Consider the following 18249-nt stretch of genomic DNA (forward strand, 5'->3'; position numbering starts at 1 on the left):
CAGTGGTATCATGGAAAATTTCACAGACTTTTTGTACATGTTAAAGGTTTTGTGGTTTTTTGGGTTTTTTTTAAAACAAGTAAAAAGGGGGTGCAGTCATATTACATTTGGAGCAAATCTCTAAATAGAGAATTCCTGCATATTCTCTATATGTGAGTGCTCTTAAGCTATTTACAGCAGTTGGAGGATGATAATGATTTCCAAATGGTCATTAATTAATGGTTGCAAAGGCTAATATTTTTTATTATGGGAACAAGTCTATTGTTCCTCCTTTATCAAACTGTCTTTATAGACTCAAGAAAGATGCATTAGTGAAAACCTTTTTTATGCAAAGTAGGTCCATATTTATAGGATTTCAGGATGGTTGTTTCCATCTGTGGAGCTGGTGAATAGATCCAATTTCACTGCCAACACAAGAGAGAGTGACAGGTTACTCTTGTGAGAAAGGTTGTTTTTTTTTTAAAAAAAACCAAATAGGCACATGTGCTCTTTTTACCTCCCAAAGGGAGGACGCTCTAGTTTATTTCCCCTTGCAAATACACAAAACATGACCAGCACTGACTTGTGAATGAGTTCTCAGACAATAATGTGTTGCCATTCAACAGTGTCTCTCTCTGAACACTTCCAATGCAGGTTGGTGTTGCTGCCTCTAGTTTACATTTCAGGCAATTAAGGCAATTAAAATGTCCCCAAATTTCCCAGACCTCACAACCAGAGAGGCCCAAAACAGGTTACTTGAATTCCATGGCTAGTAGACATGTCTGTGGTTGTGGTTGTTTTTTTAAAAACTGTCACCTGGAGAGCGATAGGGTGACAATTAGAAAATAAATTCTCACTGGTTTCACTCCCAGCCTTTGCGTTCAAAATCTCCCAGAAGTGGGAGTACTGTTTAGACATTCTGGCTTTCAGTTCTTTGCCTACCTGATATCCATTTTGTTTTGGAACATTTCAGCAGAACTGAAAGGGAATTAATGCAACAATTCTGCAGTATCTGCTCAGGAAACCTGTACAGTATTGTTAGAAGCTTGTTGGTCCTGTGCAGTTCTTTAGGACTTCAGCTGGAGATCTGCGGACAGAGAAATTTGCAACCTTCTCCCTAAGCTGCCACCATCCTGAACTATATCTGGAAGCATGAGACTTCTGGCTCCCTTGAGCTCTAGATGCTGTTTTGTGATTTTGCCTTCTCTGCCTCAGAAAGAAAGTGACCCTGCAAAAGGCAACAAGGACAGCACCATGTGTTACGTGAAAACAGACCCAGAAAACTCCAGCAGAATAAATAGAAACAAAATGCCACAGCTGAGAAAGGCAAGGATATAATCAGGCCCAGCTTCCGCCACCAGTTCATGTCACTACGAGGAATGGTGCATCCAGCTCAGGAAAGCAATGACCCAGTTCCCCAGCTGGGACCCCTTCAGCCGCAGGAAAAGTTCGTACAAGTTGATCTGCCACAAGCTCAGGGCCTCAGAGATGGATATCTGTGCCTTCCTGTACAGTGAATCACTCTTGCTCCTCTGGTGCCTGGAGAAAACACAGAAAAGGAACGTGTGAGATCTTGCAGCAGTTTGGAGATCTCGAAATTAGTCCGTGAGGGGTAGGGCAGATACAGATCTGGCCAGCCGGGGGGGACGGGACGGGACGGGACGTTCCCCACCCCTGTCTTACAGGGACAAAGCCCAGCAACAAGAAGCCAGTGAAAGAGCAATTCTGGTGGAGTTTACTGTGTGAACCAATTCATAAATTTGGCTCAAGTGAAATTCACTGCCCCAGTCTTACAGTTGGACCCCATTTGGGCCAAAATTATTATTAAACTGACATACCACCCTTCATCCAAAGATCACAGTTCACAACATAAAAATGCAAAATGAGAACACAAAATAAATATTAAAAGCAAGAACAAGAACTAACCAATAACCCCCTGTCCTCCCACAAATACATTTAAAAGGACATCAGCCAAAGGGCTGGTTAAAGTGAAATGTTTTTGCCTTGCACCTAAAGTTATGTTATGAAAGTGCTAGGTGAGCCTCCCTTGGGGAAGTATTTCATAAACACCAGGCAGGCCTCTACCTTTTCATTCCACCTGCCACCTCCACCTGTGTTACTAGTAGCCTTTGCCAACTTTGGACAATTCTACAGTGGGTACCATATGGCAACAATGAAGGCAGCAAACTGAGGAAGCAAACCAACTGCCCCCTCTTAACAAGGGGAGGAAGGGGGTAGAAATTCATTACTGAAATAAAGAACTGCACCCCAAACTGGCAACTTCTCAACCCTTCCCCTCTGCTTGCGCCATCTTAAAGGAGATTTATAAAGATGGTTGAAGACACCTCAGGATGTTAAACGCTTCCTGGCACCAATGTTATTTCCACACTCTGGACACGTATTGTAGAACAGCCACGTTCTGCCACTCACTTTTTGCACAACATAGCGATCAAAACATCCTCTTCCCATGTTTCCCCTATTCAGCTTCAGTTTTATTGAGCTCAGAAATTTGTTTGTTTGTTTTTTACACAATGCAACAGCTGCTCAGATTCCTATGGCCTAGATGAGATAGCTCATCTCACAGCTGTTCTGGCCTCTATCCTGTAGGCTGGTAATAGCTTGTAGAGATTGTGCTCTAGCCATTTCATTTTCTATGGTCCATCTCTCCTCCCCTCTAGGAGTCAGCTCTATCACGTTGCCCCTTTCCAAATAGAATTACCTTATATCTTTTTCTTTCTTCCTCCCTGCTCACCCCGCCCCCAAATCACAGGTGACAAACACGATCTGAAGTGTAGTGAGGTGTGGAGGGAGTGCTTACCCCCAAATAATAATCCCAATTAACTGCCCCCCTCAAAAAAATGTAATAATGGTGTTGGGGAAAGGGGGACTACCCATTTGGCTACAAAGCGTTAGAAGATTCAAAAGGGAGTTGCTATTCCACTTCCACCTTAAAACAGAACAGCAGTGATTGGGTCCGGCTAAATCTTCCACATCCAGATACATCTGAATTCTAGCCTACATGTGTTATTTAGCTCCTTTGCAAGGTACCAGGAAGTAGGAATCACTAGCCAAACAACAACTGAGGATGGTGCCTGATGGGGCAAAGGGAACTCACGTGGAGACAGCTCGAATGCAGCAGCGAGACATGTTGAGGAAGGAGCTGGCACTGGCCCGTGTCTGTAAAGCTGATTCAATCCCCCTCAACAAATCATTGGTCTTCAACAGCAGCAACATCTGACGGGGGACGCTGTTCAGCAGCTTGGTGATCTGGGGTAGGTACATGGCAGCGTTCGTCCGGATTTCCACATCCTGGCACAGTCAGACAGGAGGTGAGATAGGGGTGAGAAAGGTTCGCAATGGAGAGCTGATCCATAATCCCTGAGCCATAATCTAGAAGCAGCTACCACAGATTTTGTGAAGAGGGCTTGCTCTGTAGAACAGCCTTTCTGAACTGGGTACCTCCAAAGGTTTGGGTCTATAATTCCTATCATCTCTGAGCACTAGCCGTGGTGCCTAGGCCAGACGGGAGACACAGTCCAAAACAATTTAAGTGCAGCAGGTTGGGGAAGGCCAATCCAGAGCTCAACAAATAGAAGCCCAGGTCCAACGAATAGGAAGTATGGCTAGTGTAAAACCACCCTCTGTGGTCTGTTGCTGGAGACACCTGCCCATCACACTCTGCAAGCATTTCAATGAATCCAGAGCACTGGTGCACATCTCACAAACACAGAAGCTATCTCCACGTCCTCTAGCAGCTAGCATGCTAATTAGAAAAATCCAGAAGAGAGTCAAAGGAGAATCTAAATGACTGAGCACATGAAGCTGCCCTATACAGAACACCACCAGTGGTCCATGAACTCCAGTGCAGTCTATTCCAGGCAGCAGCAGCAGCTCTCCACAGTCTCAGTCAGAGATCATTCCCAAATGGAGCACTCTTTTAATGGGACATGCCAGGAACTGAACCTGGAACCTTTTGCATGCAGCAAATGTATTCTAAGACTGAGGGACAGCCCTTCCCTCTTGAGAAACCTGGGCTCTCCTACATGGGCCTCTACATAAGATATAGCACAAGAACTGGGTAAGGGCCATAACTCAGTGGCAGGGCACACATTCTCTGGCATCTCCAGGTAGGACTGGGAAAGGCGGCAGTCGGGAACCCTGGAGAGCTCCTGCCAGTCAGTGCAGTCAATACAGGCACACCTTGTTTTATTGCGCTTCGCAGATATTGCTTTTTTTTTTCCAAATTGAAGGACCAGAGGAGCTGTTACTGTGCTGCTGCGTTCAAGACAAGGCTACAAGAGCCTGTCCCCACCACACAGTTGTTCCTGTTGCTCCTTATGAGGATACGGGTGCAGCCCAGCTGCTCCAGAGGAAGGAAGAGCCCCCCTTTGCCCCGCCTCTTTTGGCCACGGAAGTAGAGCTGGCTAGGTCCGGAGCCAGGTTTTCCCCTCCCACCCCTATTGCTATTGCACACTTAATAGACTTCAATATAGTGTGAACATAACTTTTATATGCACTGGGAAACCAAGAAAATTGTGTGACTCGCTTTCTTACAAAATTTGCTTTATTGCAGTGGTCTGGAACTGAATCTGCAATATATCTGAGGTATGTCTGTACTGAGATACATGGACTAATTCACTATAAGGCAGGTTCCGGTGCTCCTATGCAGACCTTCTTTAGTTGAGGTATCCATGACTGTTCACCAGAGTGTTCTTAGCGCAGTCTCCTTGTTTATTACTTACATTAACCTACTAGGTAAAGGTAAAGGTACCCCTGCCCGTACGGGCCAGTCGTGTCCGACTCTAGGGTTGCGTGCTCATCTCGCTTAAGAGGCCGGGAGCCAGCGCTGTCCGAAGACACTTCCGGGTCACATGGCTAGCGTGACGAAGCTGCTCTGGCGAGCCAGCACCAGCACAGCGCACGGAAACGCCGTTACCTTCCTGCTATAAAGCGGTACCTATTTATCTACTTGCACTTAAGAGTGCTTTCGAACTGCTAGGTGGGCAGGAGCTGGGACCAAACGACGGGAGCTCACCCGGCCGCAGGGATTCGAACCGCCGACCATACGATCGGCAAGTCCTAGGCACTGAGGTTTTACCCACAGCGCCACCTGCGTCCCTACATTAACCTACTAGACAGCTATAATAAAAGATGTACCTCTTGTTTAGTGACTGGCAGCCGGTCGATGCCCCTGTTGACTGACTCCCAAGACCTGGCAGTGAGCATGCAGGCAAAGAGGGGATACAGGTCGCCCGCTCCCAGCCGACGACTGTATTTCTGGACACGCTTCATGTCAGATTTGATCAAGGCCTGCCAAAGCCTGCAATAGTCCAAACGGAAGTTCTCTGACAGGACCTGGAGGAGGAGGAGGAATTTCCCACAAAGCACCGTTAAATCACATTATGGACAGAAAATACAAAATTCTATAAGAGAAGAAAACAGCTGGGATTAAGTGACAAGTATGAATGAGAAATAGGTTGGCCTGTGTCACTTGTTTAATTCACACAGAGGCAATTGGCTACTACTCCAGCATAGCTCTAAGCTGCACCCCAGGTGGAATATGGATATGGTGCCCTCCTTGCTGTGGGTCCAGCAGCTCATATTCTTGACAGTCTTGCTCACTCATTCTGCTTGGCCCCGTAGCTTATCTTTCCTAATGAGCCAGTCAGCCATTCCCACAGCTGAGACAGCTGCCCATCTCCTCTCTATGAGCCGCAGCCCACAGGCTACGAGTTGGTGCTACCCAGGCACCCTCACCTTAGATCTGCCTTCTGCAGCCTGGTGCACTACCCTGATATTGTAGCACTACAACTCCCATCATCCTTGACCACTGACCATGCTGCCTACAGCTGATGGGAGTTGTAGTCCAACAGCATCTGGAAGGCAGGTTGTGGACTCCTTCCCATGCCTCTCCTACTGCCTGCCTGTTCCCTGCATCATCAAAGCACCTGTCTCCTCTTAATCCATTCTGGTTCCTAAACCAGAATAACGTAGATACAAAAACCTCACTGGGAAAGAAAAAGGTTGCCAACTGCTACTGTGGCAAAATAATTCCTCCTGGCAAAGTTCTGACCTCAGTACGGGCAGCCCTCCTTCTCTCCCCATGTCCTCTCACTGCTCTCTGCTTACCTGATAGAGCCCATGGTCTAGAAGTATAATGTGCGTCTTGCCTGTACTTGGACACTTCTTCACCAACACGTTGCCAGGGTGTGGGTCACAGTGCACAAAGCCATTGACAAATATCATTTCACTGTACATCTTCCCCAAGTTGTAAGATATCTGAACAAAAAAGGGGGGGCACCATATTAGACTCTGAGAAGCAACAGGGCTATGGGCAGGGGAGCCCACGTGCCAGGGAACAAAGGGCAGGATTCAACTAATGAGTCGCGGTGTCAGCAGAAACCCTGTGCAAGAAGTTATGTTTGTGTAATGGGATGTTCCCTCCTCTTCTCCCCCATGCACGCCTGAAATTTACTAGGAGGGGGTGATGAAAAACCTCAGAACAGTGTGCAGGAGGAGGAGAGAGGGGACCATTCCATCTGTCAGATGAAATGTTTAACCTGACAGGACCATCACCTTAGCACCATGCTGAATTGCTCCCAATATCTATGGTAGGTAGGTAGCAAATGCAGGCATCCTCCTCACATTCTTATGGCTCCCCAAAGAGGGGGCAAATGTGCGAGCATCTATCTAAAGATTTAACATGGGTGAGAGTCCAGGAATTAGCAGGAAGCCAAGAAGGTGGAAAGGGGAATCGTGAAAAGCAGAATTGAAATGCCCAGCTGAGTGCAGCTTCATATATTACAGTACAGAGATATAAAACTGAATGGTCACTCAACAGAGAGATGCAGTGTCCTTGTGAATATGTGCATGCATTTACACTTAAAATATATTATGTGCATGCCTAAAAACGATAGAAAGAAGTACAAGAAGTGGCCCCAGTGCAGACAAAGTGTATCAACCTTTTCACATGAGTTTCAGTGAGATAGACACAGGTTGCATTCATAAGTGATGCAAGAACACTGTCTTTAACATAGGTGAGCATAATTAATATGGCACATAATGCAGGAAATTGTTGTTTTTAACAGACACTATAGTTTCAACAAATATGCTTATTGTGACCAAAAGGTCTGGTGGGTTCAATCCCCCCCCCCATTATAACAAACACTCATAATTTTAAAGATACCCATTAGTGTTTGCTGGTCTCCTTTTTGTCATGGGAAATCAGAGTAGAACTGCCAGTGAAAACAGCAGTAGGGCAAGAAAACACACAATGGTATTGCAGGACATTACTATGACTAAGAAGAGGGAGCAAGAACTTGACACAAGGCTGCCCGTTTCAGTGGAAGCCCCACATTCATCATAATATTTGGTTCCACTCTCACAGCCCGTTAGCATTTGTTTGTCTCTGCCCCTTCCTTGCTGTTACTGCCACACCTCCTTGCTCAGTCAGGTGTTAGTCTGATTTGTGATGTTTGCAAAGATGAAGCAGCACTATGAGGCTGTTTAAATCATTCTGTCACTGCCTGTGATCCCCCTTCATCAACCATTCTCCCCAATCATCCCCTTATCGCCACACCATTTTATTAAAGTTAAAAGCTCGCTCAGAGGAATAGCTGTCAATGTTTTCCTTTTTTTAAGGGAAATTCCCTTATTCCAAATAGGATTCCTCGCAAGAAAAGGGAAAAGTTGTCAGCTATGCTCAGAGGCAGGGAAGGGTCCCAGAGCTCTGCATCTCACTTTCACTGGGGAGGGCGAATACACTCCCTCCCTTGTGCATCAAAAGAGCATGCACAAACAGCACGCACATATTAGCCATTGCCTTACAACCTCTTCCCCCAGCAAGACACAAACAGCCCCGCAGCAGGTTGCCCAAGAGGCAATTAAAAGACAATTATTGCAAAACATCCTTAACACATCAACAAGCACATAGTATAAGCAACCAACTTTCAAAGTGTTTCGGGGTAGGGAGGGAGAGTCTGCACAGGCACCAGCAACAAACCTCAGACCCAACACTTCCATGTAGGAGAAGGATTCTGGAGCACATTGCATGGATCGCCACACCAAGCATGCCCAAGTATGGAACACACTTTCTGCACCCTGATGGGATGGCACTGGAGGCAGGAACGTAGCATGAGCTGGAGGGCTGCAGCTAATTTTGCATATTTATTTCATCACAGAAGGTTGCAAACAAACTAAATCTGCTGGACCTGTTGCTGCCATTCGTCAGCACCATCATCACTTAATCCTATAATATTCTGCTTTTTGGTTTAAAGTTTAATAAAGCAATCACTGTTTTCATACAAAATATGAAACAACCCATCTTCAACTCTTGACCTCTTTCCTCCAGGTAGCCCCATATCCAGGTGCTTACAAGCAAATACAGAGAAACAGAAAGAACAAAAAATAATAGAAGAGCGGGTGAGGTGAGCCGTGAGCAGGGAATCGTGTTTCAAACTCTAGGAATCCAGACCATATATTGGCACAATATTGTGTTGTAGAAATTACTTCCCACAAATGTAAAAAAAGTAAAGAAAAAATAAAGAAACCTTGACCTCATCTTTGAAAGCTCTGGACAGAGTCAGAGTAAAAAGAAACAATTATATCAGTCCATGGTTTTTCAAATGGGGGTGTAGGAAATCCTGGTGTGTTCTGGATCCTCATCAAAGACTCCTCAATAATGGCATCTTTGTGGAAGGAGAGCTTTCCCAAAAAAACCTGATTTTCTTCTGCAGCAGACAGCTGCAGGAGAGTGTTGGTTGTGTTCTAGGTCATTGTTACAGCAGCCATTTGGCAAGGGTTCTATGCGCCTAGAACATGTTGCAGAATTCTTTGAAACCCATTGGGATTCCACAGCAGACATTCCACTGCAGAGCATCTTGTGCTCAATGCCAAATTCTTCTATTTCACTTCCTAACCTGACATGCAGGTGTATCTTTACAGTATCAGTTGAAACAGTCCCCTTCACTGAACTAGCAGATCAAAACATATCTCTAGAAACTCCCAAGTGGTCTTTTACCGGGATGGCAGACACAAAGTGATTAGATATATTGAAAACCTTCATGTTATAAATACAGTGGAACCTCGGGTTGCGAACATGATCTGTGCAGGAGGCATGTTCGTAACCTGCAGCGGCGCGTCTGCGCATGCGCGGGTCGTGATTTGGTGCTTTTGCGCATGTGCAAGCGCCGAAACCTGGAAGTAACCCGTTCCGGTACTTCCAGGTTTGGCGTGGTGCGCAACCCGAAAACAGATAACCTGAAGCGTGTGTAACCCGAGGTACCACTGTACTCAAAATTAAAGTGTAAAATCAGAAAAGGTAGAAGCATCTTCTTAAACTCCTATGATCAAAATTCATGATGGGCCTGAGAGGTGCTATACTCCATAATTATTAACAATATATTACTGTTGTCATTATTACTATGTGTCATGCAGAGATTGACAACACAAGCTTACGGTCTAACATACACAATGCAAAAGAGAAAAGGAATTGGGAAGGACTTGGAAAACAAGCAAATTTAGGCTCTGATTCTTTATAAGTTGCATAATAAATATCATTTTTAAAAATAAATAATAAAAAAGCTGTGGTGACTGATGACAGCTCAGGCGGGGGTCATAATGTCAATGTTTACTCCCCAGGGCTTAGAGGTATGCGAACTAATGCAAGCTTTAAAAACCTAGGAAAGGCTGGCAGTCACTGGGATTCATTGTTGGAATCATCAGCAGCCAAAAACAAAGTTAGGGTTGCTGCATAGACTACAGGCACAGTTAGCAACCAAAGAGGTCACCCACAGAAAATAAGAATGGGATCTAGAGGCAGAAGGGAAAGAGTCGTGGAAGAGCTGACTTGCAGGCAGTGGAAAGAATGTTCAGATCTGAAGCTGACTCAGCACAGAAGGTTGGGAGCAGATCAAATATTGAAACCTCCCTGAGGGAACAGATAGCAATTGGTATATTTTACTTCTTTATTGGGTTACTCACAATGGCTGAGTGCCAGAAGCCAATGCCCTCTAGGGCCTCTGCCTATAGTCCCACAGAGGTCAGCCCTTGACAGCATCTTTAATCTAATTAGCACTTATCTCTTGGTCTCAGGGCTGCCACTTGAGTAGAGGAGGGTGGGCTGGGTCGGGCAAACAGAAGAGTGAAGCTATGAGACAAACTCATAAAGGATGCTTTCAATGTCAGCTTCTTCTACTTGCGTTTAGAAAAGAGGCCAGAATATGGCCCAGGAGGCTTTGGATGCTCAGGAAAAGGGAGCTGGTGGAATATGAATTAGTGTTGTGCCAAACATTTATCCTGCATGTGTGTGTGTGGTTTTTTTAACCATTCTCCATCAGTAAATGGGAAAGAAACTGCGTTTGGTTATCAAAGGGGACGGAAAATTTTAGCAAACGTCTCATCCACATTTTTTGTTACGCTGACTTTATTTTTGAACTGGCCAAGGGGCGTTGGTGAGCATCTTTTCTTTCATTCAACAAATCATCTCACTAGTGGTCTGTGCTCTGCAGCTTCCCTGAATGCCTGTGCCTCAACTAAAGCTTAGGGGAAACATTGTAAAGTAATTGCTCCCATGGGGCTTTTCCAGATCAGGAAGCGCAGGCAGCCAGGGAGGCTGCAAAGTGCTGCATAAATGTTTACAAGGAAGAAAACTACCTCAAGGACTGCCATTCCCCATATAAAGCAACCTGGACTTTGTGATCATACTTTGAGGCCCTTCCTCATGGGCCGCCTCCATGAGACGTCTGGAGGGCGGCAACATGAGAACGGGCTTTTTCTGCAGCAGCTCTCCATTTGCGGAATGCTATCCCTGGGGCGGTTCAGCTGGTGCCTTCATTATACCAGACCGCTGACTGGTTAATATTCTATAGCCTTTTAGATGACCAAGGTTGTTGTTGTTGTTTGTTGTTAAAATTTATATACTGCCCTTCAACTGAAGATCTCAGCGTGGTTCATAAGAAATATCCTGTAGAAATACAGGATAGAAGCACGAAATAGTGAAAAACAGCACAAAACAATAACTCCGCCTCCCACAAACAACCTTGGTCGTCTCACAAGATTGTGAACTTAAAACCACACATCAGCTGAAATCCTAAAGAAATTTTCAAGTGCCTCGAGAACAAGGCAGAAAAGCAGAAAAACTCTTTTGCAGAGAAAGGGAGGAAAAACCTGAGAATTGGAGGACAAGTTTTGGCACCCTAGGATTGCAATTGTACGTGTTTTGTGGACCAAGGCTGAGAGTCTTTGCGCTGCTTTGTGGAATCCCAGGCAACAGTTTGCATTCAGAAGCATTCAGAAGCTGAAGCCTGAAGGGGAGGAATACCACCACAACCACCATCTTCTGAGACCTCGTGGACACCTTCTGTGCAAAGTGGGGTGGACTGTGCCTTTGGCCATGAGGTGCATTGCTCATTATTCAAGGAGGTGGCAGGAGGCAGAGAGACACACGCTCCTCCTGCCTGTGCTGCATCCCAGAAAACAGACAGCTTGCTGCAATTCTGAGCACATCAGGGCCAGGCGGCAGCGACAGCAAGGGCAGAAATTTAAATTCGTTCATCAACATTAATCACAAGGCTGCAGTAATAAGAGGCACTATCCAGGCCAGTCTGTGGGGAGAGGCAGCATACAAATGTCACCCAGCTATGAAGCCCATCTCTCCCTGTGGGTTTCCCTGTTCAAGGTGAGGAGGCTCTGGGTGTGCTTGTGAGAAAGCAAGTATGGTAAAGCATTTGTGCATGCCAGTGTATCCAAATATGCCTGCTAAGATATGCTGCTTTATGACTGTGCACATGCAACAGTGAATTTGCAGTAGAGTCTGCATTTATTTACTCTTGGTGGCTTCATACCGCTCTTTGATCATAGTCCCATGGATGGTTTACAAACCGGATAAAACAATTAAGATGCAATTACAAGGTAATAAATGTAAAATGGTTGGCAGGTTTAAAAGTGCATCTAATAAGACTGGCAAGATATAAAAGGTCTTTGCTTGGCATCAGTAGAACCATAAAGTGGGTGTCAAGCTAACCTTTCTGGGGAGAACTGGGGTGCCACCAATGGGAAGGACCCCTCTCTGGCATCTTAGATGGTGGAGGCACCTGTAGGAGATCTGCCCTTGAAGATCTTAAATGGACAGTTAGGTACATATTTAGCCTAAAGTGCTAATAAATCTGACGCCAGTTGTGAATCTGTGCCTGTCAAGAGACTGGAGAATAACAATTTCCAGTGAAATATCACTCAAAACTTTACTCTGGCTGTATTTGCCTCTTTTTGAGTTTGCCTTCAGGCATGAACAAAATCCAATGGTTAAAAAAAGAAAAGAAAAGATAAATGTCAAAATATTACACTGTATTAATGACAGGATGAATGCTCATTTAATTAGGAAACAGCAGCTGCAACATTTAATTCTCTGGACCAATCGGCCAATCAGTGCGAAGCAAAAAAACTTGAATTTCATGTGTATTGGGATCAAAGCAGAAGCTGAGGATGCTGCAAACTGCGGACAAACCAGTAAAAAAAATAATAATTGGGGAACCTGACTTTTTATCTTTTTTCCTCATAGCTCCAGTGGGTATATCTACACTACAGAATTGTCTGTCAGCAATCCCATCTCCCAACACACAGGACTACAGCTCCCAAGGTTCCTTAGGGAAAAGACAGCCTACTACATCCGAATAAATCTGTAGGATTGATGCCCTGTCAAATAAAACTCCAACCTATTTCAACTTTGGTGCTTGGGACAGTGACTGTTGGACCCGGCAATGTTTCAAGGAGCCAATCTCCAATAGCTGCTGTTCCAGACAAAAGAAATAACATTAAATACGGTACGTGCAACTGCAGCAAAATGCCATCAGAGAATGATATCCAAGCCAGGAATTTGTATGTTGGGCTGTGCAAATCCAGGAAATAGGAAAGAACAAAGTGAAGCAAAGCCAGAGCAGTTTGCAGGAAAGGGATAACTGCAGCTGTTAAGACGGCTCCATCTGCACCTTGGAAGCTGCCCTGTGTCATGTGGGGAGGCTGCCCAGGGTAGGAAAGCCTTCCCACCTGAGGACAGGTGCCCAGTGGCCTTGGGGGCGCTGGTTGGCTGCCAGCTTGACCGGAAGCAACTTAGTGGCCCTCGGTTAACAGATTCTGCCACCGACAACTCCCAACAAGGTGTCACTGAGAAAGAATCTGCACCCCTCCAGGAATCCCAGACCTGTGGCGGCTCAGGTATCCTGCAGTTCCCAGAGAACACAATTTCTAAAGGGCACAGGAAGGGCCCTTGCAAAGAAAATACAATGCTCTGCTGGTTTCTAGGACACCAGTCATTCAGCTGATTAAGGTATGTGTTGGGTATCCCATTGCTTAACTCAAACCACTGAGGGCCAGAAACTGATTTATAGTTAAGAGTAAAATTCTAACTGGACCATAAAGAAGGCTGATCGCCAAAGAATTGATGCTTTTGAATTATGGTGCTGGAGGAGACTCTTGAGAGTCCCATGGACTGCAAGAAGATCAAACCTATCCATTCTGAAGGAAATCAGCCCTGAGTGCTCACTGGAAGGACAGATCCTGAAGCTGAGGCTCCAATACTTTGGCCACCTCATGAAAAGAGAAGACTCCCTGAAAAAGACCCTGATGTTGGGAAAGATTGAGGGCACAAGGAGAAGGGGACGACAGAGGACGAGATGGTTGGACAGTGTTCTCAAAGTTACGAACATGAGTTTGACCAAACTGCGGGAGGCAGTGGAAGACAGGAGTGCCTGGTGTGCTCTGGTCCATGTGGTCACAAAGAGTCGGACACGACTAAACAACTAAACAACAACAAAATTCTAACCTGGCAATATGTGAACCAGTGCACAATTGTGTCTTGTGGGTGTTTCACGTTACCTACCTCTGAAATGGTGCCTGTGCTGACCATATCATCCACATTGAACACTCAAAAATCCTAAAAGGAACAAGGAGCTCAAGACCAGATCTGTTTGTGTCTTTCCTCTATTTATTCCTGTCTCTTTCAATTTAGAACAGATACTAGCTGTTGGCCCGAATTCAGCCCTAATATTTGCCAATTATTTTAAGAGACGGCGACACTAACTTCTATTGATCTCATTAAAAGTAAAGGTCGTGAGGTAGCTCATTTCTCAGGGCTCAATATTACCTCCTCAGGCCAAAAGAATAGCATTGATTTTGGAACTTTAATCGAAGGTTAATAGGATTAGCGAGCATGGTTAAAAAAACGAACACCCTGCCATTGCAGGTCCCCAGTCACATTGGTGTGAAATTAGCCAAGGTTGTGTGACATCTAGGGGCCCTGACACTACTTGCTTGCGCATCATCTCAACTCTGCAATATCCCTTGTTCATGGAACCACATAGAAAGCACCATCAGAAAACAGGACAGTAGATCAACGCACAGAAGGAACAATATTTTGGTGAGGAATTATGGAGGTAGATTTGCACTGCGGTTGCAAAGCTTGGCTAAGGCAAAGAAGCAATGTGTACAACTAGGCAACTGGCCCCACAACCCTGGTTCATCAGTGATGGGGAGAAAGGCCCGCTTTTAAAAAAACAATCAGAGAACCAGCATTTTCAACTTGGTCTATACTTGTAACCAAATGATGCGGAAGAATGAATTGTTCAACTTCAGATTGCAGGAGTGGAAGGTGCCATTTTACCTCAGGTAAAATGAACTCCAAGTAAAATTAAACCTTTCTCCCTGATGTGATACTTATCTAGGAAAGCGTAAAAAACAAACAAACCAGTCTTTGATATCTAATTTACAGCACATGTCATAATCCAGTCCACTACCTCATATCAGATCTGTACTACCACATCATGCTGCAGATCGAGACTTTGATTCTCAAGTCAGGAGTTGAGTTCCACAACATGTGCCTCCTAAAGTATCATTATGATATGGGTCAAAGCAGTGGTTCCATTTTCACGATTCTGTTCTATGGTCTCTGGCCAACTTAGGCCTGTCTTTTGGCATGCTGCAACAGTGATTCACCAGTACCACTTGGACTGCCCAGATCACCCCACTTGAGATGGCATATGACAAGAAAGAATATACTGATGGTAAAGGGAGTGGCAGTAGGATTTCCTAGCTTTGAATCTCGCGATATAGTCAAGTTTGCTTTCAGGTCTGAGGGCAAACTCTGCTTCTTCAGTGCTCCCAGTTCCTAACTGCAGTTAGAAGAGGTTCAGAAAAGGGCCACCAAAATGATCAAGGGGATGGAGTGACTCCCCTATGAAGAATGGTTGCAGCATTTGGGGTGTGGATAAGCCCTTGCTTGCCTTTTTCTAAACTAAAAAGGCAAGTTTGGAGTTATCCACACTTCCATTTGCCCTGTCACTTTCCCCTGCGAACACCCACCAAGCCAAGTTGGATCAAACAGTAATCAGGTCTTCCATGGATTGCTGTTTGTTCTGATTTAGCGCTAAAGAGCAGGTTTTCCAGGGGGGCAAAGCGGTGGGTCAAAGGCAAAACTGCTCAGCCCTGTGCTTTTCAGGCGCAGGACAAGCAGAAGTGTGAATGAACCCTTAGAGGTGACATGATAGACGTTTATTTAAAAAATGATACAAGGCATGGGGAAAGTAGATAGAGAAAAGTTTTCTCCATCTCTCATAATACTAAAATTTGTAGGCATCCAATGAAGTCAAATGTTGGAAGGTTTAGGATTATGCAGAGCATAATCAAATGATGGAACTCACTCTCTCAGGAATGATGGCCAACTTAGATGGGCTTAAAAGAGGATTAGACAGATTCATGGAGGAGAGGGTTATTGATGGCTACTAGCCATGATGGCTATTCTCTCCCTCCACAACTGGAGGCAGTAATGCTTCTAAATACCAGTTGTTGGATGCCACGGGAGGGGGGAGCCTCCTTGTGCTCAGGTTTTGCTCCCTGGTTTCCCACAGGCATCTGGCTGGCCACTGTGAGAACAGGATGCTGGAATAGATGGGCCTTTGGCCTGATACAGCAAGCTATTGTTATGTTCTTAGCTGGTAGAATCTTATAAGCCAGTTCCAGAATCTTGCCATTTACTGACCAAGTCCACTGATGTTTGAAGGGGTGCTTTGAGATCTTGAGAAAAGGAGGCTTAAGGAAGGACAAAAGGCTGTTGACTGCTTATTTACAGAGGGAAGAAAAAGGCTTCAAAACTCTGCTGTGAAAAGCTTGAATTCACAGTTGTCACGCAGGAGGGGAAGAGAATAGTTGTGATACAGAGCACATATACCTGTGATGATGCACTTACATTTTTATTACTTGAATCAGAATTCTTGCTTGACATGAACCATCTCTCTAACACATCACAGAACATAAAATATTATTTCTGTGTTTCTGGGGTGGTAGCAGAAAATCACATGTACTGTCAAAACCCTGTTTACTTGGTCCTCCATTTTCCTCAAGCAAGGCCAGCATCTAATTCCTACCAAGCCTCCAAATCCATAGATCAATTATTGAGCCTGTCTTGCAGAAATCTGGGGGAAATCCGGGTTGTCAGTTAACACCAAGGTCGCCATCTCCCACTGACCTCAGGAGGCATCTAGCATCCCCTCACTTCTCAACAGGCGTCACAAGGGTTACCTGCCTAATGTGACTTGGGTTCTGACTGGTGACTGCAATGGCAGCTGTCACTCAAACCAACGTGGGTGAGAGAGTCCTTAAAAGTGAACTGTGGGATGCAAGCCTTTGTCCTTGTCCCTCAGACCAGGGCCCACTGGTTTCGCTGCTAGCCTCTGGGTCCCCTATTTATCACTGACCATCAGGAAATGTGCAGCTCATTGTCCTTGCTGCTTTACTCTTAGGGAGTAAAGAGTCCAGAATGTTGTGTTGTAAATAAACAGCTTGGGATCAATCAGATTTGAACCACAGAGCTCCTTTTGCTTCAGAATTTTGATTTGTCCACTCACATCCTCCTTTCTCTTTTATTCTTAATAAAACTGCATGTGATTTTGGTTACTGGGGTCTCTTAAAGAATTCAATGCAGGTTTTTTTTTAAGGTTCTTGCTGTTATCACTGTGTTTTGCCTCATGGGAACCCATCTACCTACACTTCATCATCATCATCATCATCATCATCATCATCATCATCATCATTACTTTTGAGGGCAGGTTTCATCTCAGTTCTATTGTCACCGCTCTATTTCTCACCCCCAACCTGGCTGAATGTGTTCTTGAACTCTGCAAACTCCTGTTGCTTGCCTGGATGGAGGACCCAGAAAGAAGCTAGCCTAGTGTACTAAGGCAACATTAAAATTTATTGCTCTGCCCACCACCAGCATGTGGCCCTTGGAAGGTCGTCCAGAGGGGAATATTGCCCTTGGTCTGCAAATTCCCCCCCACCTGCTGCGTTCATGTATCTCCTTTCTCTGTACGTAATGTGACCACTACAGCTGAGTTCATGTGCTCTGCAACTACAAAGCCCTTGCAGCTCTGTAACATCATTTTTGTGATGGAGCCTGAGGAATTATATGCAAAAATATCCTTGTAGCCCCTGGACCACAGGGGCTGGAGATCAGAGTGAGAATACTTGGCTACTCTCTGATCTTAATACATTCAACCAGCTGCCATGCGCTTGTCTCTATATTATGCAATGCTATCCGGCCGCCTGATCCAGGGAAAGCCCCTTTGCCTAAAGATCTCCGTTCCCAAACACACGTCCCTGCTCCTTCCCTTTGCCTTGCCCTCTACATTCATGATGCGTCTTCTCGAGTTCTTTCCCCGCCTTTCCTTAGTCCTCCAGCTATGTTCTCATTCTAGGCCGCACTCGCACATGAATAAGTAACTGTTCCACAGGCAGATATCTCAGTGTTTGCACTTGTCTTTAGAAATCAAAGGCTTCTCTGATTAAATGCCATTACAGTCCGGCGCTCGGATGGATCCAGGGAGATTAATGTGCTTTTGGGCAGCTTTAATGATAATCCCGCTACAGACGGCATTAAGTAAATGTCAGTAACCTGGTTTGAAGGGAGCTTTCACCTCAGGGATCCTTTCCATTTAGAGGAGAGAGGCTCAGCCTGCTTTTTTCAAGGCTGTGTTGCTCTACAAAAGAAAGCCTGCTTAGCACAGATTCCTCTGAGCCCCTCCCAGCAAAAAAAAATAAAAAATGGCAAGGCTTCTTTCAGGGGAGAGTGAGGTGGCATGCTTGCCATTGTGGGTCCACAGAGAGACTGCAGATCAATGCTAGAACATAGAGGAGGCTCCGTGTTTAATCCCCAGCACACTCAGTGTCTGTTTTTGTTCTTTAAAAAAAGAGAACAAAATAGCACTCAGCAGAGCTGAGAAAGAC

General features: G+C 45.2%; 1 protein-coding gene across 5 annotated transcripts in view; it reads right to left on the reverse strand.

Moving 5' to 3' along the window:
* Positions 1-487: 487 nt before the first annotated feature.
* ADCK1 (aarF domain containing kinase 1) overlaps positions 488-18249 on the reverse strand; it is a 113892-nt gene continuing 96130 nt past the window's right edge. For all 5 annotated transcript variants that reach the window (XM_079956140.1, XM_079956137.1, XM_079956138.1 and 2 more), the window contains 4 exons: positions 6109-6258; positions 5137-5334; positions 3095-3288; positions 488-1518 (listed from right to left, as the gene is read on the reverse strand). In XM_079956140.1, coding sequence (XP_079812266.1) covers positions 1350-1518; positions 3095-3288; positions 5137-5334; positions 6109-6258 — 711 coding nt within the window. In that variant the 3' untranslated portion in view covers positions 488-1349. The remainder of the gene's footprint in view (positions 1519-3094; positions 3289-5136; positions 5335-6108; positions 6259-18249) is intronic.

Source organism: Podarcis cretensis (assembly GCF_951804945.1).
Source record: "Podarcis cretensis genome assembly, chromosome: 1".
Lineage (NCBI taxonomy): Eukaryota > Metazoa > Chordata > Lepidosauria > Squamata > Lacertidae > Podarcis > Podarcis cretensis.